We start from the raw sequence: 21,439 nt of genomic DNA, 5'->3' as shown, positions 1-21,439 counted from the left end.
TTGAGGCACTTGTAATAACTTAGGAGAGACCTGACTGACAGCTCGGTGGTGGGGTTTCCAGTTACAGCCCACGCAAGTATCAGTGGGATAAATGCACCGGTTACCAAAGTAGTTTTGGAAACCCTCTTCAGACAATTACAGACTTGCCTGAAAAAAAAAAAAAAAAGTTTTTTACTTAAAGTATCAAAAAATTCACGTGAGAGAAAAAAGCTTAAATATCGTAGATTGGATAAGAAGTGTGTGTTGCTGATATTGCTCACAGAGCACAAGAAGGGCGTTGTGCTAAATTATGTATGAATCAAAATGTAATATTTTTGAGGAAATAGCATACAAGTGTTTAAGAACAGCGTATTTAAAACATACATATAGGGAAATTCAAGCACACAGTATAGCTCTGCATTCAGAAAATATTGATAAAGTGTGGCATTTTGAGCAGTGGAGATGACAGATTTGTTTAGGCCAAGTAGTGCAAGTGGATTGGTGTCATTTGAGTCAAAGGAACCGCGCTGTTTTATTCTTTGGGGGCAGTCTCTCATCAATTTGTTTAATGAACTGTAATCGATACTCTGGAATTGACCATTGTCCCTTTGTAGAAGCTTTCAGCATGATTATAGTTGTGATGTCCTTTTATGTAAATAGGGACGTGTGAAATTGTTTGTGTGTGGGGTATATATGAAAACCTTCTGCAAAGTGTTCCTGACTGTAGGAGGAATCCTACCTGAGGGATTTTGCCTCAAAATGCATTACTCTGATTTTGCAAAGTGCCTAAACCTCTGCATCACAATAGGACTATTTAATGCAGGTATTTTGAATTCACTATAAAGTGGATTCACAAGCTTTGAATTTACAGTATAAGAGGAAAGTATTCTCTTCAAGTTTCTCTGCAAGTATATTGCATGCTACTTCAGCCTCTGCTTGTGTAGTTTGATGGAGGTTTCCAGGGCAAGTGACTAGGAGCAGCTGATGGCATGGGTATTTGTGTAACGAATGCAGTAAGGAGAGTCACTGAAATGCGTGTTTAACGCTTTTCAAGTAAACATTTGTAGTGTTGCTCTTAGAATTAGTGTTTTACACTTTCAGTTGCGATGAGTTTGTCTTGCTGGAATTTGATCCCTCTTGATTTGAAGGCATCGCTGACAGTCTTTTGAAATCTGCACCTGAAAATTAGTTGTAACTAAAAGCCTTGCGTGAGATCAGAAACAGAGGATGATTTTACTTTCCTTTTAAAATGGCTGACATAATTGCGCTGTTTGGAGTAGAAAAATACATTGAATATTTTCTCCTTTGCAAGGAGTGACCACCTGGTGCTTTTGATCTGAGGCTTCTTCAACAAAGTTATTTTAAAGGTTTATTATTTTGAGAACAGGATAATACAGTTGATTTCTTTATATTCATTATATCTTATGCAGTGAGCTTTCAAATTCTTTTTATCTGCCTCTACTGTATATGTAATGGGTACTTAAGATACTCTGAAGGTTTATGTTTGTGAGTAATGGGGAATTTTTTGAGAGACTCGTGTACATTCTGCATTCAATACAGAGCAGATTTTAGGTTTAGTGAATACAATACAGAATACTACTAAATTTGAAAGGAAACATCTATGAATAGTTACAGATTTATATTGCCACTGACTATTTTTTGAGCACAAATATAAAATAATAAATTTGGACTAGCTTTGAGTCTTGTTGGTTTTGGTTTCTCAGTTTTAGACTCTGCTGCTTTTAGTGTTTTTGGATGAGTGTCAATGCCCAGCAAATTCAGCACAAGGCCTGCGGTATCACAGATGGTTACCTAAAGCAATTAGCCCCTTCTGATATAACCTTTAGTTATATAACCTTTTGGTCAGTCATAACCTTTTCTGTTTGTTCCACAGCCCCATTTTCCTTTGTGTGGACTCTACTGCTTAACCTGGCTCATAGGTAAATTTTGGAATTGAGAGCTGTAAAGCAGATTGGTTCCACAGGTGAAAGATGACATTGTGCACCATTGTTGGGTTTTGTTTGCTTGTACGTATTTGACTAAATTTCACAGTCAAGCTTTGAGATCAGGCAGCTGTTCTGAGATACGATTGCAATGTGCTGAAAGAGTCTCGCTGCTCTTCCTTCATGATAAATGGAGAGTCATTTTAAAATTGTTATGGAAATGCTAGTCGAGTCAGGTAAAAAGCTAATTTGTTCTGCCTGTTCCTTTAAACATATAAGCAAGTCTACTGTTTGGAATCAGTCCTTTGACATAACATCTTCTTTCTTCACATTCACCTTCAGATGTGTTAACTTTGCAATGTTCTCACTATGAAAAATAAGTACATGATAAGCATTGTTTGTATGATAAAGATTTCACAAGGGGGAATTCCATGCCTACTTTATCTCTTCATAGCCTAATTCCTTGGTTAACACGGGGTTCCCTTCAACCAAGAAGGTGAAAAAAGACATTATGTCTCTAGCTACTCAGAGCTTAAGTATGGTTCTTCATATTCTGCAGTGAAACTCAATTCTGGAGGTATCGGCAGTGTAACATTCCAAATCTGAGTATGGTGTGACGTTAATGAAATGCTTCCTACACACCTGGTATCAGCTGAGAGTCTTTATCCAAATTATGCATGTTAGATAAGCCCAGTAGGAATGGTATTCCTCTTAGAACTATAAAAATAACTTCTCTGAAAGAATAATTTGGACAAAAGGTAAGTCAAACTCTGTAGATCAAAATTCGGGTTTGTTTTCTAAATTATCAATTTAAAAATCAAGAGGATCTTTAACATTTGCATAGATACAATCACTGCGGTTTAGGATACCCAGTTACAAGAAAAGCTGTTTATCTGAATTAATTGTTATGTTTCTGTTCTTCCAGTGTTTCTGACTACCTCTACAATATTTGCTGACTACATCCTTTAAGAGTAAGACGTGTTTTCAAATAAAGAACAGATGGTTATTAAGCCCTCTCTAAGAGTAATTTATGTCCAGATCTGACTGGGTCCTGTTGGTAAAAGAGTAATTGTTTCTTTCCAGCTCTGCAGTGATGCTTAGGTCCAGTTTTAAATTATTCTGGAATGCTCACTTTTCTCTTTGCAGTGGCACAGGCAATGAAAATACCCATTTTTCTGGATCTCTTTTGTACGGATATTGTACTTCATGTCTGGCTCTCTGTACATATGAAAGTATGTTGTAAATGCGAGTATGTGTATGTGCTGACCTTCACCACACAGTGCTGCAGCAATTCCTATCTGCTCTGTACTGTAGGGCTTTTTAGGACAAAACCACCAAGTCTTGTGGTGGGACATGACCAGGCTTAATGACACACCACAAAATCTTCCACTGAATAGTCTGGAACAGAAGTCGATGAAACCACAATCCTTGTATATATAGTAGGAGGTGACTTAGAAAGGCAAACATTATTATTGCAATTGGTCAGAACTTGGTCAGAGTTGTGGAATGAGCCTTTCTTCCTGTCTGCAAAATGGGAAAGGACTAAATTTTTATTTTTTTCTTAGAAGGCACTCTTTGCAGTTCTCTGTCCACTTAACACCTTGGAAATATTTCTTCAGCTGTGACTTGAGGGAAGGGAGCCATCCTTATCACCCCGTCTGTGCCCTGCACTTAGGTTTTTGCTTAGTTTGGGACTTGCCAGGACATCATTCTGTTGAGATTTTATATTATACATGGACTGCATTTCTTTCTGTCATGAGCTCTGTGCTTGCCTTGGAGAGCAATTTATATTGCAAATATGTATTCGTAAGATTGATTCTTCTTAAAATGAGAGAAAAGGTAGACCTTATTTGGCCGTGTTAAGAGGCAGACAGAAAACCTTTTATTTGGACAAAGTCGCTCATGCTGCTGAGGGAACTGTAAGCATAAAACTAACATCTTTTAACAGAACTTTGCTTTTGTTAATAGCAATAGAGACATGAACAGAAGTGGGTTTCTTGTAAGTATACTCTTTACTCTGTATTTGAAAAAATGAGAAGCCAGCTAAGGTACTTGCACCACACATTTTCCATTGATATTTCAGTCAATAACTAATCTCTAGTATTTATGTATTTTCAGTTCTGTTTTTACTAGGGCTTTTAAAACTGTATGGCATAATAAATCCTTTTCTATGTTTTAAGGATTACCTGTACAGCTCACAGATAGAATTTCAAAACAATATCCTGTAAATTTTTGTTTATGATTATTTTTGTATAATTTCTGTAAATGTTACCTATGTGTCTTATCCTGCAATAAGTGTGCATGCTGTCATAAGGGTTGGATCTGCAGCTTGGTGAATACTTCAGCATCTAATAAAAACAGGTTGAACTCAAAATGCATTAAAAATTACATCCTTCCTTGTGTTTGCTATTTATGCAGTCAATAATATACATAGATTATACATATATTTTTTTTTACATAGTAGCTTCCAATCAACACAGTGAATCCTTACATAGTTGCATCCTGTCCTATACTGCCATTTAGGGTTTTTTCATTGGCAAAATGCAATGTAGCATTTTCCTTTAAGTATTTCCTTATTTAAATGCATTTTACTTTACAAGTGATTTAGATAATTCTGGATATTTAAAGAAGCTGGATTCCTGCCAGAGCTTCCTGCAGGTTGTTCCAGCTTCCTTTCCATAAAGGTGGTAGTGGTGGAAATGGCTAGCAACCATGCATCCCTTTTTAAGAAAAAAAAAGGGTTAAGGCTCTAGTAGACATTTAGAGACACATTTTAATCTCTTTGGAGTTGATGAGCCACTCTTTTGCAATAGTTTGACATTTCAGTAATTTTTACAGTTAGGTATATAAGGGGACTAATCTTCCTCTTTACTGCCTAAATTATGTTTTATCATCCTTTACATTTTTTATGTAAGGTTATATTTGGATTCTATTCTCACTCTTTTAAGGCAGCATAATTCAGAAATTCTTTTTTCAAATTTACTTCCACATTAATAAATTTCTAAGGTGACTTCAGAACTGACCTTCGTATTTTAGGCTGATATTCCGCTCTTGCATTTCTTGTGGAGTTATGGTCTTAGGACACAGCTTTGAGTGGGAGTTAATGTGAAAAATGGCACAGCATTTTGAAATAGCTAAGGGAAATACAATAAAATACAGACAAATGATTTTCTGCTTAAAAGTTTTTTGTAACTATGCCACAGAGTGAAAATCAAACATGATGGTGATTGATTGCATGTTGATTACCTTCAACAAGAATTTACAGCAATTAGTTCTGGTTTGCTGTAGAGTATTGCCTGAATAATAAATCCTTTAGGATTTTCTGAACATCCTGAACAAATGAATGCAGACTTACATTACTTTTCTTCATTATGTTTTTTTCTCCAACAGCAGTTTAATGACGAGTTCTTGTTCATCCGATGACATTGATCAGGAAGAAATTCAGCTTGCTTTGCAGGCTGCTAAAATTGCCACCCGAGAAAAGATCAGATCCAGATTTCATGGCAGTAATGATCTTATTCACCGCCTTTTTGTCTGTATCTCAGGTATGTGAGTTTCCTTTGTTCCTTTGTTTTGAATGTGAAAAATGGTCTTTTTTTTTTTTTTTTTAAATGTGTATAAATATATGGTAGAACGGACTAGTGATGAAATGGCGAGAAGACTGTATCTTGGAGCGTAAGTTGCAGATTGGTCTAGATAGACCTGTTACCTAATGGTGACCAGTGTAAACAGTCAGAGACACAGACATCTGAGACCTCAAATGATGAAGAGTTTGGGCACGCAAAGGGTTTGCTTTCATAGTGCTTCCTTTTTCTTGGTGATGCCCTGTGCCTTCTAGGGAAGACATTTGATGCAGCTGTTGTATTTTGATGCAAAAGGAATCTCCCAGTGTTTTCTACCAAAAGGACAAGGGAGTTGTTTATCAAATTGAAGTCAACATAAAGGCCAGGACATGGCTTGGTCATCATGGAAAATTATTTTAATTAATGTATCTGTTTTTATTACTGACATGAGCTAGTGAACCTTCAAAAATGTACACCAAGCCATTACTGGGAGCAACATACAAATTTAAATAAGGGAGGTATAATACTCTAGTAATGATTTATCTGTTGTCTCAAACTCATAGGTGTTGCTGACCAGCTGCAGACAAATTATGCTAGTGATCTAAGAAGTATCTTAAAGACCTTGTTTGAAGTTATGGCAACCAAACCCGAAACAGAAGACAAGGAAAAGCAAAAGAAAGGTGAAGAGATTAAAATATTTTTTTTCTATACTGAATTTCTGCTGGTAACCCCATGTGGATCTATGAACTATTTGACAAGAATTTTCTTAAAACTTTGCTAGCTTTTGACAGGACACACTGTACAGTGATTTGAGCTATGTTTAAAAAAAAAAAAAGTCATGGAAATGGACTGTAAACAGGATGAAGTCACTGAAATTACACGTATATAGGAGTATGTCTCAAGGCAAACGTTGCAAGACGTAAAGCCTTCAGAGTGCATCTGCTCTTGCCCATATTCCTGGGTGCAACAGAACAGTGTGCATAGCCTATATGAAGTGTTTAGACTTCAGGTTTTTTATTTGTGTATTTATTTTTAATTTTAATTTTTCCTGGTACTGTATTACAATGGTCACATTTTAGTTTAGCAAGACAGATGTCTTTTTTTTTTTTCCTCCTGGAATTTAAATAGCTATGTAAAAAGAGTAGGCTATGAGATTCAACATTCAAAGAAGAATAATGAAGAAATTGAAGCTGTAAAGAATTATCACTACAAAATGTTTTGTACACAACAATACTTAGTTGGAATAATTTCCACTGGATGAGCTATAACCTAAAAAAAGAAAACATGTTGAGAAATGTAAGCATAAACTAAGTAAGTGAATGAAAGTCAGGGACACTTGGGATGATGCTTCTCTTTATGTGATTTGATGTGTGCAATACACCTAGGGAATCTCTGGTTGTTTTCATCATCTATTTCTTTGTAAAAGATCCAGGTTAAAAACTGTGAAATAAAATATAGGATGCAGCTAAACTGGTGGAAGTGCAAGAACTGTATATCCTGTTATTACAGCATCTTTCATTTCTGTTGTCATTTCAAAGAAGAATCCAGGAGATTTTTAAATTGCTGTGTCAGGTTGAATAAAAAAGAAGAAGTATAAGAAGGTACATATAGATGCTCCTGTAATATAATCCTGGAAGTCCTAACGTGAATATTTTGAGTACAAATTGGAAAAATATGAATTCAAGTACTTTTTGGTTTGTTTTACAGTTAATCAGGGTTTAAGGAACGCAGCATTGGAAGACTGTGCTTTATGTCAAGAAAGTATATCATCCTCAGAACTTGCAGCAAAAGCCAGAGATGGGGACTTTGAAGGTACTTTCTTTTTTCTGAGAATAAAATGAGACAATACTGTTGTTTTTAAAAACAAAAAACAAAAACACATTAAAATGGAATAAAAACCTACTCTTTTAAAGTTTGGCTCTGGAAAATGAATATAAAATATTGTCATATGTCTTAGAAACAAAGGTGATAAACTGAGCATATATATTTCTTTCAGAACTTCTTCTAACATCCTCATGAAACTCTGTGATCTGCAAATTGTCATACCCAGTATGAATGCATTTGTATTAGTGGAGAAAGGTTCTGTATAGAAAAGGCTTTAATATAGCACATGACATTATATGTGACAAGTCTCAGATGGTTGCGTATGATGTGATGCCGTAAGTAAGGTCATCTAAAACCAAATCTAGAGATCTTTTATATCCTTAGCTATATGTGGAGGTGCTACTTTTTTCCCCAGTAGAAGTAGCTTTCATATTTTCTACACATCTGTCTCTGAGGGAAATGATCAAAATACTACGGTTATTATTTTCGTATGCTTCACCATATTACCTCAAAGTATGGAAAAGATATTTCTAGTGAGTGTACTGAGGGTACTTAAATCTCACTGAATGTACGGAAAGAGTGAAGAGAAGTGCACGTGTAAGTCTCAAAGTGTGGGTCAAGATTCAGTCATCCTGAGAGCTCAGAAATTTTTTGCTTTGGTTTTAAATCTGAGCTACAGGAATGCTTAGGAGTCGGTTATGGACTGTAGCCCTAGTATAGTAAACAATGTATAAAAAATGGATTAAAAGAAATCTTTGCACTTGCAGTCAAAGAATAAGAGTAGAGAAATAGCTGTATGAGATGCAGCAAACAGGAAAGCTGTCGGCTTTGATCTTGAGGGCTGGATGGTGATTTCTTCACACCAGGAGCTCAGTTATTGGAGAGGCGTTGTCTCTGGTCAGGGTCCCTGGTCAGGTGAGAAATACTAGACTGAGAAATTGTACCTTATTTTCCCTGAATTTCAGGTGGGCAGTAATTTTGCTGTGCTCTAAAACTTTTTTCTGTTGTTGTCAATTTGTCTATCTACACCAGAGTTCTGCCAGTCTCATTTTGAATCCAGGATGTTAAGTGAGTGATGAGCAACGTACATCTCAGCTTGTATGCAGAAGGGGATGAGCAACAGACAAGAAATGTTAGTTCATGTCTCTTGTAATAAAGATCAGAGATCACAGGGGGAAAAAAAAACACACAACCCTCTTAAAGATAAGATTTTAGAGAAATAAGTTGTTTTGTGCTTATAGAAAACTCAAGGATTGGTTGCTAACCCTTCTTCTAAAGCTGCAGGCTAAAAGATTTTGAATTTAATCTATTCATTTAGAACAGCAGGCCTAATTTACGTGTAATGTACTGTAGAAAAATTATCTCTTCTGGAGGAAGATGATTTGGGGGCAGATAAAGAACTATTCAGAATAATTTTAATTGATTTTTCTATTGTGCCATAATTCAGAATGTGACAGAAGGCGCAGTGAAGAACAAATCTTTAAGCAAAATATCTACCGTATACAGGCTGTAGTGGAAACAAATGCAAGAGATGATTCACTCCCTACCATTTCAGTTCATATTCTTTTGTTTTGAATCGATGCCTGATGGTGTCAGTAAATGTGACTTCCAGAACTTGAAAGCAAGTTCTGCTGAGCTGCAGGATGCTGAATAACCTTCTCACAGAGAACGTACATTTTGTCAAAGCAAAGTCAGTTCATTTCTGTGGCATGTTATTCAGCTTTTAAGGTTCTTCAGCTTTTCATGGCATCTATCGGTGAGGGGAAGGTTTTGTGTTTGGAGACGCACAGCTTCTGGCTTGGGATGCTGTTTATTGAAATAGAGGGCAACAGTCTGGGTGCTGAAGTGATGTTACAGCTGGCTGTGTTGCAGTGGGGTAAGGAGAAATCTGTGGTGTTACGTACTGGGAGCTCCAAAGCCCTTCAGTACCTGAAGGCCTGGCACTGGGACCACTGGAAAGGGACTGAGTGAGTCCTCTTCGCACCCTCCTTGCAGGTATTTTTACACATAGATCACTTCTCTCCCCCCATGCCTCTACTTCTGCAGGCTGAACAGCCCCAACACTCTCAGCTTCTCCTCACAGCAGAGGTGCTTCAGGCCCTTCGGCACCTTGGTGGCCCTTCCTTGGACTCTTTACAGTTCAGGCCTCTTGTTATAGGGGGCATCACAAGAACACAGAGGGGGCTGGGGAGCGTGGAGATGAGCTCTGCCTTCCAAACCAGAACAAACCAAGAAGGGCTTACAGAAAGGGGCATCTGAAGTGGATCAAATCATTAAATTTGTGGAAACTGTAGGAACAGCCATCCTGTCCCCTCTTCAATACATTCCAGACTCACGTCGCTTCAGGCACAGGTCACAAAGTGTCATTGCTCGTAGTGCTCTACAGATGTTTTCCTACTACCTATCACTGAGGTATGCAGTGATAGCTAATGGGATACATCCTTTGCTGTCTCTAAAGCATCCAGAATGATGCATAAACTCACAACATCATTTTAACCTCAGCAGCCACGTGCCTTCCCCCCACACCTTATAACACCTCCCCACCTATCTCATTTTTGCAGATTGCTCTGAAAGCAACAGCTCCTGGCATCGTGCTGGGTGATGTTTGGATGCAGATGAAGATATTTGCTGGTTAGGATAACCTTTGCTGCATGAATGGTGTTCCCCATTAGTTGCAGCAAGTCTGATGGGTTCATCCTTCAGCCTAAAGCTGGGCCACAGGCCACCAACAGGAACTCACTGCAGTTGTCATTGTAAATGGGTTCAATACAAAGTCTGTTGATTGTTGCACCAATCTGTTGACATCATTGCACCAAAATTAATTATATCCATTTTTCTACATCATTTCCACACTTCAGGTCACTCCTAATGATTTCAACAGAAAGTGAAAACAATTTAAAGCGAATGAGAGCGCATCGGCAGCTCCTCCCTTCTGCCATCATGGCAGAACACAAGCATGGATCAAATTGAGAAAGTCCAGCAAGCTACCTGCCAGGAAAGCTTTTTCCAATTATCAAATAAAACTCCCTTACAAAAAGTACAAAGATTGCATCCAACCAATGTTAAAAAAAAAAAAAAAGGCAAGCCTAGCAACCCAAACAAATAAATGAATAGTGGTAAGATTTTCGTGAAGGTTCCAGCCTCTACTCAGATTATGAAGATGAATCACTTGTTTTTGTCAGATTTCTCATTCTTACTCTATATCAAACTCACCAGCTGGTCTGGGTCATAAAACAAATACGAATGCTTATTATGAGCCAACTGACATTGGCAAGGGTATAAGAGTTGAATCCTGTGACCTTCTGAAGGTTGAAATACAATATACTACAGATTAATTGACATTCCAAAACAGAAGCATTTTCATTTTCAAAGTCCAGATGAGCCTGTGGTGTATATATTCATCTTTGATTTCCTAATGCTCTAGGATTTTTTTTTTAGGAAGCATATGTATTTATAATTTATAGATGTAAAAAGCAGTCTTTTTTTTCAGAGAGCGAATGTAAAGCAAATGCATTTATAGTTTCCTAGAATATAAAATGAATGTATACAAAATTTCATAATTGAGTTTTAAATGTAATATAATTTCCCCGATACGCCCTGATCAAATGATGCAGAAGGTGGCCAGTGGGTATGAAGTTCTGTATGTAACAGACATACGTGTGACAGCTGCTCAGAAAAAAGCAGGTTGGGTGCTGCTCTTCTCCCGATGTCAGTGGGGACCGACCAGCCAGCACAGGGAGAAGGCTACTGGGAAGTTCCCAAGCTCTGGCTTCCCAAGCCAGTCAGATAATAAGCTGACCAAGGAATTTGCATGGGACTGGGAGTGGGCAGAACGGGTCACATGCGAATTAAAGCAAACCTTCACACTGGAAAATACGAGTAGACTGCTTTTCAGTTAACCTAGTTAAAATGCATCCTGGCTGGGGGAGGGCTGTCTCGCTCCTAGAGGCTTCGGTATCTAGTATAGCTTTTTTATAAAACAAAACAAAACATTGAGAATGTAGAAATTTGATGTCTTTTTGCAGTTTGTGCATCTGGGATCCTGTTTCCAGTCCCAACACAAAACTTGCTTTGTATGTGCATGCTGTTTCCCATATGTATACAGTAACTTCTTTTCTTTGTTTGTTTTGTTAAGGATTTGTGTGTATTCATTTCTTCATCCATCTGTAAATGTGATCAAGCATAATTCCCTGCTTACCACATTTGGGATTGGGGAAAGGTGAATATTTTTAACGTGTCGATATCACGAAGCTACAGGCCAGCTAAAGAAGTGAGTTACATTTCTGGTCTAGGAATAAGTGTGAGATGTTTAAAAATTGAAAGATTTTCTCAGGGAAAGACAGTAAGCATTAGGAAGCTGTTTGTGCTCCACGAAAATATTTGCTGTAGCATCCCACCTCTCTCTGCAGCCATACATCTGTTTTCCCTCCCTCTCTCTCCCATTTATACAGAACCTCCTTGCTCGCTGCCACCTAGCCATAACTCTGGCCGTAATGCGTTTGCTGTGGCTGCCAGTACAAATAACTGTTTGTGCCAAATGGTGTTAGCATCTGTTTGCTGCACAACAGCAAGCCATTTCTCCTTGATCCCTTTCCATCTCATAAAGTCCCGGCCCACCCACTTTTGTCTAGTCACTGCCCCTTGCTGCTCTCCAGCCAGCAGCACTAGCACAACTCAGTAATTTATGGTCCTGAGGCTCGAGTTCACGTTCTTGTTGCCATATGAAGGCACAAGGTCAAGAAATACCGCCCCTGCTGCTGTGCGTGCAGAGTCTAATCACTGAATCTAGAATTAGCTGTCAAGCCTGGCTGAAAGCTTCAGCTTTCCTTTTGTCCTTTACACACCTCTGGCTACTCTATTATTTATAATGATGACCAGCAATGCTTTCTAAGTGAAGGAAGTTAAATTCCTGCACAGTTCAGTGGCCAAACATATTCTGTCTGTATAACTTCTTACTTTTTTTTTTCTTATTCAGCAGCTCTGCTTGTGCAAGTGCAACGGAATAATTTAACAGAAAGTTTTCTAAAATGAGCCACTGTTTTGTAATCAACTGAGTGTACCTAATTTTTGGAGACTATGGGATTTCCAAATGTTCAGATTTAGGTAGTATTGCTGTAACTTGGTGTGACTTGTGTTTTAAAAACTTGCTCACAATTTCTTACCTTTTCAAAGACTATCCCACTCTGTCAGCACAGTGCAGAACTTGAGATTTCATTGCAGGAGGAGAAAGCAACCAATAGGTACTGTAAAGCGCAGGCTTATTTGCCTCCACTGTGACATAATTGAGATTTTGATTAGGTTTGAATCTTCTTTGTCCTAAAAGTACACATTTTTGAGTGTTCTGACATCATGTAGTGCTACAGTATCAACTTGATTCTAGTTTTCAGAACCTAAGTCAAGAATGTCACTAGAAAAATATTTAGAATCTAAATGTGTGTTAATATACTGCATAATTTTTAAATCTCAAAATTTAGGCTTCAGAATATGTTCTATTCCATATTCTGAAGAGAAAACTAGATTTAAAAAAAGGGAAGCAGGACAGGGAGAACACTCAGAGAGAAACCCAGAAGATTAACTGTTCTCTAATCGCTGGTAGCTGTTACGAAGGACTGCTAGTAATGGTTATATGGAAGATAAAGATTTTAGGTTCATCTTATACAAATTTTAAAAAACAAAACAAAAAAGCATATCCCAGTGAAAAATCAGAGTTGCTTCATTTTATGTAAATAATTATTTGGCCTGAAGAGTGAGTTGCTGGTCACGCACCTGTACAGAACAGATTCAGGATGTCATAGTTCGAGATGGTGTTGAATCAGGCACAGCAGAGGCTGGGGCCAAAGTCTGCGAAGCTCCATGCTTTGTTCAGAGCTTCCTAGGTCTGTGCAGAGATTCCATCTTAAGAAAGCCATTTGACAAAGCTGTCCTTGAAGCTAATAAGTCTGTACCTCTGTTTTTGCCCTCACCTCCCCCCCTGCCCCAATTTTCATCAAATAACATTGTTGAAGCAGAAAATTATTTTAATTGAAAAATTTCAAGCCAGCTGTAATCAAGGCTAAATCTACTGAGCAAGGGAAAAAATTACTTTGGTGCAGTTGCCTCCAAGGAATCTTACATAAAAGTTGGAGACTGCCTGGAATGACATGCGGAAAATTAAATGTCATATGGGAAAAAAGGGTTTGTCTTACCGTGGAGGTTGAAGCGAGGGGTAAAGTCACATCACCTTAGCTCTCTACTTTCCATACTTAAAACTGTTAGAATTTACCGTGTGGCACAACTCCTGCGTTCATCAGAGGAGCTACAGCAAGGCGATCTGACCTTTTTTGCAGCTGTGAGGATAACGCGTGTCGATGGCTGCAGCCCTGGAACTTCCACAGGGTGCCACAGGAACAGCCCTCGCTGGGGCTGGTTTGGTAAAAGTATAGTCAGGATTGTGCGTGGAGTGCTCCAAAATCTAATACACATCGATCCAGGAGGAACTTCCAGTTTGAGTTCTGCATTACGGTTATTTGATAAAAACAGAAGATGCAGAAGGGGTCCACCCTTTGTTGTCTGGCCCTAAAGCAGGCACTGCCACGAGCTTAGGGGTTAGCAGTTGCTCCTCAGCAGGGAGTTGGGAGTGCATGCTTTTGGATTTGTTTTCTTTCAGAGTATAGATTTGCTAGATAAGGGAACTTGCAAGCTCTAACAATTTGGAGAACTTTTCTTCCCATCTCGCCCAGTCTCCTGTGTCTCAGCACCCCCAAATGAACTCACGCTGCCTGTAAGGTTTCACGGTTGTTTCAGAACTGTGTGGTTCTGCGTTGTCAAAACTTGGATTTGGACGGTTTACTCATAGGAGGCAGGGTTTGGTTTTTAATTCTGGTCTTTCAGTCTTCAGCGTTGCTGTTGCCAAACGTCCATCCCAGCAGGACTGAGCTCTAGCTGAGGAATAGCCTGGCAGCGGGTCCTGGTGCTGTTTGAATCACCACTGTTGATGGGTCCAGGTGCAGGCTCTCTTCTCCGAGTGCTTTGTGGCACGGAGATGTTCTCCTTGTTTATGTCAGATTAGACAGACTGCAGCAGTTGTGTTGCACACATTTAAGCAAAATAAGTTCACATGTGCTTTTTGACTTGCTTCCAGCACCTGATTTTTATCGTGATTATGCTGTTCTTAAAGCCCCAGTGTCTTGGATTTATATTGGATTTGTAACTTTCATAGTGCAGAATGAACTTTGTTTAACTAATGAGGTTGCAGGGACATGTAAAGGTGAATTGTAAAAGCTACAATATAAAAGTGAAACAAAAGAACATAAAATGTCATGATTTACTGGCTATCATAACGCAAGATTTTTGAATAGCTAGGAGCCGGGAAAACTGTTTCTCTTTTTTAAATGTCTTTTTCAGTCTCCACACTATTTCACTTTATCTTGAGCCTTTGATTTTATTTTTTTGCTTTCTCTGAACTTGTGCTTCCTATCCATTAAAATACTTGTTTCGCTGCTTTTCTCTGCGTTTTTCCTGTACACGCTTTTTATGTCTTCTTCTCAAATTTATTTCTGTACTCTGTCTTGCTAATCCCTTCCCTCCCTTCCTCCTCCTCTTTGATGTTTGTGCTGTGGTCTTCATCTGTTTCCCAACAGACTTCTCTTAGCTCTCGCAGCCTGATGAAGCAGCGGGCCAATTAGCCCACGAACGAGCCTTTCCCTCCGTGCCTTGTGCAAATCCCCGAAGCCCAGGCAGATGCTGCTTTAGCGACTGGATCTTTCCATCCGCTGCTGCGTGCGGGGCTGGTGGGGCTGTGTAGCCTGGAGAAGGACCGTAACAAAAAGCCTGTGGGCGCAGTGCTGCTGCCCTGCTTCCAGCGAGCCTTCGGGATGATGCTGTGGGTTTCTGCTCTATAACTCGCTGTGCTCCTCCTGTGGAAGCTTTCTACCCTCACGAGGCTGCTCTTCAGAGAGTATTTCAAAAACCTGTTCTATAAAAAGCCCGATGATGACTCAGTCGCTAATGTAAGTCAGGCAGGAAGGCAGCTCCCAAGGTTGAGTGAGATGAGGCTGGAGACGGGGACCTAGAGGTGCTGGTCCTGTCGCACTGGGGTTGCACGGGCTCCGAGGGGCTGAGCTGTTCACAGCCTCGTCCTTCCTGCAAGTGCTTTTGGTGATTTTTCCTTTTTATTCAGCATTGGAGATAATTAAATCCCTATCAGGTCAATTAAAAATAACTTCCCAGCGATGCATATCAAGGGCAATAACAGAAAAGCAAACAAACCAAACCCAAACGGTAAACACCTGCCGATAAGAAGCCTGCTTTTTGCTGACGGGCTCTGGAGCCTTTGCGGTGGAGTTGCGTTGGTCACGGTCTGAGGAGAGGAGCAGTTATGGTACGAGCTGCTCCAGAAGCCTCGATTCTTACTGCCCTGTTGCAGGCTATACAAAAAGGGCCTCTGTTTCCTGGCTTCTTGGTGAATACTAAAATTAGTAACCAGCTGCATAGGTAGCAAAGTAGGCAACTTACCAAACTACTTCACCAGTGTGCTGTTCACGTGGGGGGAAGACTTGGTGGCACAAAGCTTGAATAACTTCTAAATATTGCTGTCTTTAAAATTAGTGAGAATCAAGGGGATGGTTAAATCCCCAAAAATATAACCAAGGCTGTGTAGTCTAATGGCAAGTTAGGAATAGACATATCTTTGTTGGCTAGTTATATTGTATATGGGATAACCCAAAGGACCTCCTGGATGGAGAACGTGGAGATGGCCCAAGGTCAGCAGGCCTGCCATGACTTCAGACTAGGTAATTCTGGGGAAATGATACCAAGTTTTCAGTGTCAGCATCACAGATCGCTTTTAGGAGCAAGTTCCACTGGGCACGTTACGTGTAGTAGCTGGGGAGGTAGCAGCGAGAAGGAGAAGAGTGGAGAGGAAAATCCTCTGGTGTCACTGACATTAATGCTCTGACTTAAGCTGGCAGTGCTGCCTCTGCCTGCTGCCATAGGAAAGTCTGGCTTTTAAATCGGATTTTGTGCCCTTTCGTCGCCACAGAGCACTTCCTGGTGAACTGCTCTGCTGTTCCCAGGGGCAAGGTGAAGGCTGCTATGTGCAGTCCTCTTTTTTTTTTTATTTTGTTTTACTACCACAGAGGTCATTTCTCTGAACATAGACTTTGGGTTTGGTTGCTCTCCCTACAATTATAGCCTTTACCAGACCAGTTAATTTGTTAAATGAAAGATTACTTCCTTAACTAGCTTAATTTGCAAAATAAGTTAGATCATATAAAAGCTGAGTCTGAATTTCAAGTTCTATTCAGATTTTTTTCTGTCTACTTTTTGAACATTTTCTGCCTTGAACTGTATATCTTTTTTTTTTTTTTTTTTAATTTGACAAGTGTTGCAATATGACAAAGAGGAAAACAGGTCACGGCTACATTTGACTGACGAATATAATGGAATGAGCTGGATTTTTCATTTAATTATCTCCTCTCTGTCTGTAGCTGTTGTCCACTTGACCTCTGTATTAAGCGCGCCGTATATTTTGTTGTTGGATAACGTGCTCCTTGAGGTAGGGATCTTGCTTGTCAGGTTTATAAATCAGCAGTCGCATGGGTTGCATACTGTAAATAACACTTGGAGAGAGGCTGCATATGGGGAACGTGGGTGAATACGTCCAGCAGTTCGTGTTTCCACTGTGTCCATGGATTCCTTCTGAATGGAACTTGGCTTGCTCTTGATTAGACTTTTATTAACTTAATTAAGCAATCAGCTACGTCATTTGTACAGTCATAATTTTAGACTCTTGGAGGTCACGTCAGCCTGTCACTAGCAGGAGCAGCTCGACAGAAGTGAGCCTAATACGTTCTGCTTTGCAAAAAACAACTCATTTCGCTGCTTGGCTTTTGTGAGGGGTTACGGAGCTCGCAGGAGAAATAAACAACCGAAACCTGCTGTTAGGGACGGTGGTCGAGTTCTTTTTCTGCTAAGTCTTGTACACGTGATTTTGTGTATTTGCTTTCGTTGCTGGTAAGGCAGACTTCCAGGAAGAGTACTGATAGCGTAGCAGAGAGCAACCAGGCTCTGAGCTGATTATCTGTGGAGTTGTTCGCCTAACTGTACAAAAAGCAGCCAGCTTTCCTGTAGGGTGTGCTGCAGAGGCTGGGAATGGCTCGCGGCTTGCTCTGATGGCTGGTTGCATTGTCAAAACTGCCTGTGTTCTGCTTAACAGTCTCCTGCCTTCGTACTTTATGTCGCTTATCCACTCCTCCCTGCCACTTTCACTTGCCCGGGCTGCGTTTCATTTCAAGCCCAAAGCTGCCGTGCGGTGTTTGGGAGCCAGCTGTGCTCTGCCCCAGAGGTGGCCGCCTTGTGGGGAACGGAGGCGAGCCCCCCCTGGTCGTTCCTCATCTTGCCCACCTGCCTGTTCACAGAGCACCTCGAGACGCCGAGGTGAAAGCAGCTGTTATATTTTATCCTCCCTGCTCCCTGGAGGACCTGGTAATCACATGCTTGGTTTTATTCCCTTCTGATTTATCTCCCCTTTTGTTGTTGTGTTTCTGACAGATCCTCCTGACTGGGTTCCAGATGAAGCCTGCAGCTACTGCACGGCCTGCAAGGCTCCTTTCACGGTCATTCGCAGGAAGCACCACTGCAGGAGCTGTGGCAAGGTAATGACTCAGTCAAAACTGTGAGAAACTCTCAGCCAGAGAGCAGCAAATTCACACGTACCACAGGAACTCAGCTGCACAGCAAAACATGTGCTCTTGCCCAAGATTTTCAAGCGACAAGTACTTTCGTATGTCTTCTGTTGACTGGTCAGCTTGTTTAGAAACTGAGGGGAACAGGAAACTTTGACTTTTATACAGCAACAAGCATTCGTCCTCTTAAAAGCAGAACTCCCCGTTGAGGCCCTGGAACCAGCACCCCAAATCTGGAGTCACTCCGGATTGCTGCTCTCCAAGCTTTCATGAACCGCAGCAGCTTGCACAGGGAGGGTGCTGCAGAGCTCAGCTGCGGGGACAGTGCAGTCCCTTTGTTTTCTTCCTAAGTCTTTGCAGGATGACTCTGGCGTACAGGGCTGCTGCTTTGCAAGTCTGGGGGGGAGGGAGAGGGAGTGAGGGAGCATAAAGCAGTCACGAGTCTTGGAAAGCCAGAAATCCACAGTCTCGTTTCACTTGCTTTCTTGCTTGCTGTTGTACAAGAGGGTAGAGAAGTTGTTTTAGGTGACTTTATAGTGGACAGGCAGGAGTAGGAACTCTGGGGATATTCACAAATACTCCCCTAGTCTGTCGTTCCGGGTATTCCCAGTACACAGGAGCACAGCACATACAATCTTCTCTCCCCCTTCCTGAAATCAGTTTTGTCCCAGCAGTCCTTCAAGGAACTAACGTGAAATCTCCCTCTTCTTTTTCAGATCTTCTGTTCCCGCTGTTCCTCCCACTCTGCTCCATTACCTCGTTATGGTCAGATGAAGCCTGTCCGTGTTTGCACTCACTGTTACATGTTCCATGTCACTCCTTTCTATAGTGACAAAGCTGGTATCTGACGTGTTAAACTACTGGTGTGTCTGCTGGAGTCTTACATGGACTGACATATTTGACCTAAGCCAAGACTTAACTTGAAAGAGGGACCCTGCGAGGGTGTGTAAGCTTTGACATCCATTATTATAAATTTTGTACAGACAGTTTTTATTGCATTTTCCTAAGCTGCTAAAGGGAAGTATGAAGCGTCTGTAGCTCTAAGGCTGCAGTACAGTCTTCCATAAATTTAAAACATTAATGTTACGATGCCATATGCAGAACAAATGCACTGTGTGGAAAGAAATAGGGCTCAGAGAATTGAACAAGCATTGCTGCTTATCTGACACGCTAAGAACAGAGTAGGCGGTTACCTAGTTCATCTCAGCAAATCAGTCCCAAAGCCTGGACACTTCTGTGCTTACTACAATTCCAGCATGGCTGTGGATGTCAGCTCTCTCCCTCTCGTTGCTCTTTAACTTGCCCATTGCTAGGTTTTTGCTACCTATGCTAGGATTAATTGAAGCAAAAATATTTCAAATCCATCTTTGGTATTTATAAAGGCAAAACTTTCTTTGAATCACGTAGGAAGCACTGAAGGTCCTGAAGCAGTATATTTCTGTTGCCTTTCATTTACTGAGCAGAGCAATAACTCCAAGTTGTCTTTTAAAAATTGAGGTTTATAACTTCAAGTTCCATATTTTGAGATTTTGGAATTATTTATAATCTGCATCATTTATGCTAAATCCTGTTAATAAAAGTATAAGACAGAGTTTTGGTTTCTATATCAACATTTAAAACTTAACAAACTTCAGAGGAAATGATTACAAATGAATGAATTAATATTAAAGTACATATTTTTGGAAGGGTTTAGCAGCAGAATTCAGTATTGTGACAAATGATTTATCCCATGCTGAGTTTTTAAAATGATTTCTAAAAGGCAAATACATAATGATATATTGGAAAGGTCAGAGCGTTACAGAATGGTCAACCAGAGGAGGGTTCTTGGTGTCCACATTTGGCAGAGTAACCGTGTAAAATATTGCATACTGTTACTTCACTCATGCTAACAACTCAGAAGATGTTTGTATTTATTTGAAACACCAGGGATTAATTTTTATTTCCACTTGGAGAGGAAAGAAATAAGATTCACGTGGATTCTTGCTATGATCTTGCACAAACTCTTTGCAGTAAGAGCTCCCTGAGCACTGAGGTTTCAAAGACGTCTGGACATGCTTTGAGCTAGCCACATTAAAAGCAAGACACTGTGTGCTGTGGTTGCAGAGGAAATGAGATCAAGAGCTCTTTGCTGTATCCTCTTTCCTGACGTGCAGAGTTACACAGTGTGTTTCAAACTGATAAATACAAAAAGAGAGATGAGGAAGTTGTTTGCGGTATCGTGCTCAAGAAAGGTCGTCATTCGAAATGATAAAGCGAAACTGGCCAGTGTGATTTAATTTTATTTTTTTTTTTTGGTGGACATTCCCTTTGTTCAGTGGTTTTCTAGTAAGTGTTACGAGCCATATGAGGGTATAGCAGTCTGGCACTACTGTCATTTGGGATCACATGAAACAGCTTCACCTAGTTTATGTGTAATGCACAAGCCTTATGATGCTGTTCGTGGACAATGTCAGCTATAATGTGTTGTCCTCACCTTATTTATATTTTTGTTATTATTTCCCTGAAATTCCTTCCATGGAATCCTTGAGTTGGAGTGTCGGCATTCACCGGAGTTTGGCAAGGCATGGGGTGGGTGTTTGGTGGGAGGTGAGTATAACGTGGTGCAAGCAATGATACTTATTCAGGCTTAAATCTCAGGCTTCACATTGCAATGATTATTGCAGTTTTATTTTTAGAAAAAAGAAATAAATAAAAACAAATTTAATGCTTCTTTTATAGGATAAAAAAATACAACAAACTTCAGTTGTGAAATAAATATGCACAAAAAGTTGCTTCTGTGAAAAAAAAGTCTTATTTAATGGACTGAATATTTATTCAAGCTTGTTTTTATTTTGTAAATGCTGTAATTCAGAATCATTTCCATAAATATGATATTTAAAGATCTCAGACACTATAGTTTCTTATGTAAATACAGACTCCTATTTCTCTTACTGAAAAGCACAATGACTATATCAATACTAATATACATTTGCCTCAAGAAAGACTTTCATCTTGTAATCTCTTCAGATAATTAAAATGTCAGGACTTTCTACTTCCATGTGCTGGATTGCTCTTTCATTTCTGGGTCTGTTTACACGTAGTGACAGCTGCCAGCCTGTCAAATAAACTGCCCCTAATTCTTTCTCGCTTTGCCCACTTCCCAGATAACCGGAAAGAAATGAGTTAGAGTTTGGAAGTGGAAGTGGCCCTTATGGAGAGGGGGTGGCAAACCAGCGCCAGCCTGCCACGTAGCGTGCTCGCTGCTCTCCCTTGCTGCAGGCTGAGAATCTCCCTGCCCGAAATATCTGGTGTCAGCGGCCACTTCACACGTTAGGCACATTTGATCTGCCCGTGTCAAATCTGAGCGAGCTGTTCTGCGGGTGATGCAAATCCGCAATGAAAATACTGCTCCTTGGCTCCACCGCACCAGTTGTTCTTGGGAAGCGTAAATGCCCAGCGCCGATCCGTTCTGCCCCCTACATGAGAT

The 21,439-nt window shown here is 40.1% G+C and overlaps 1 protein-coding gene across 5 annotated transcripts in view; it reads left to right on the top strand.

Moving 5' to 3' along the window:
* ZFYVE28 (zinc finger FYVE-type containing 28) overlaps positions 1-21,008 on the top strand; it is a 148,285-nt gene extending 127,277 nt beyond the window's left edge. For 3 of the 5 annotated variants that reach the window (XM_066996507.1, XM_048045608.2, XM_048081566.2), the window contains 5 exons: positions 5,313-5,467; positions 6,049-6,165; positions 7,193-7,297; positions 17,840-17,943; positions 18,690-21,008. In XM_066996507.1, the coding sequence (XP_066852608.1) occupies positions 5,313-5,467; positions 6,049-6,165; positions 7,193-7,297; positions 17,840-17,943; positions 18,690-18,821 (613 nt within the window). In that variant the 3' untranslated portion in view covers positions 18,822-21,008. The remainder of the gene's footprint in view (positions 1-5,312; positions 5,468-6,048; positions 6,166-7,192; positions 7,298-17,839; positions 17,944-18,689) is intronic. The other 2 variants (XM_048045614.2, XM_048081573.2) reach the window with 1 other exon arrangement.
* The last annotated feature ends 431 nt before the right edge of the window (positions 21,009-21,439 follow it).

The sequence above is a fragment of the Anser cygnoides genome, chromosome 4 (genome assembly GCF_040182565.1).
Source record: "Anser cygnoides isolate HZ-2024a breed goose chromosome 4, Taihu_goose_T2T_genome, whole genome shotgun sequence".
NCBI lineage: Eukaryota > Metazoa > Chordata > Aves > Anseriformes > Anatidae > Anser > Anser cygnoides.
The sequence above is the reverse complement of the archived record's forward strand: the minus strand, read 5'-3'. Positions and strand labels throughout refer to the sequence as shown.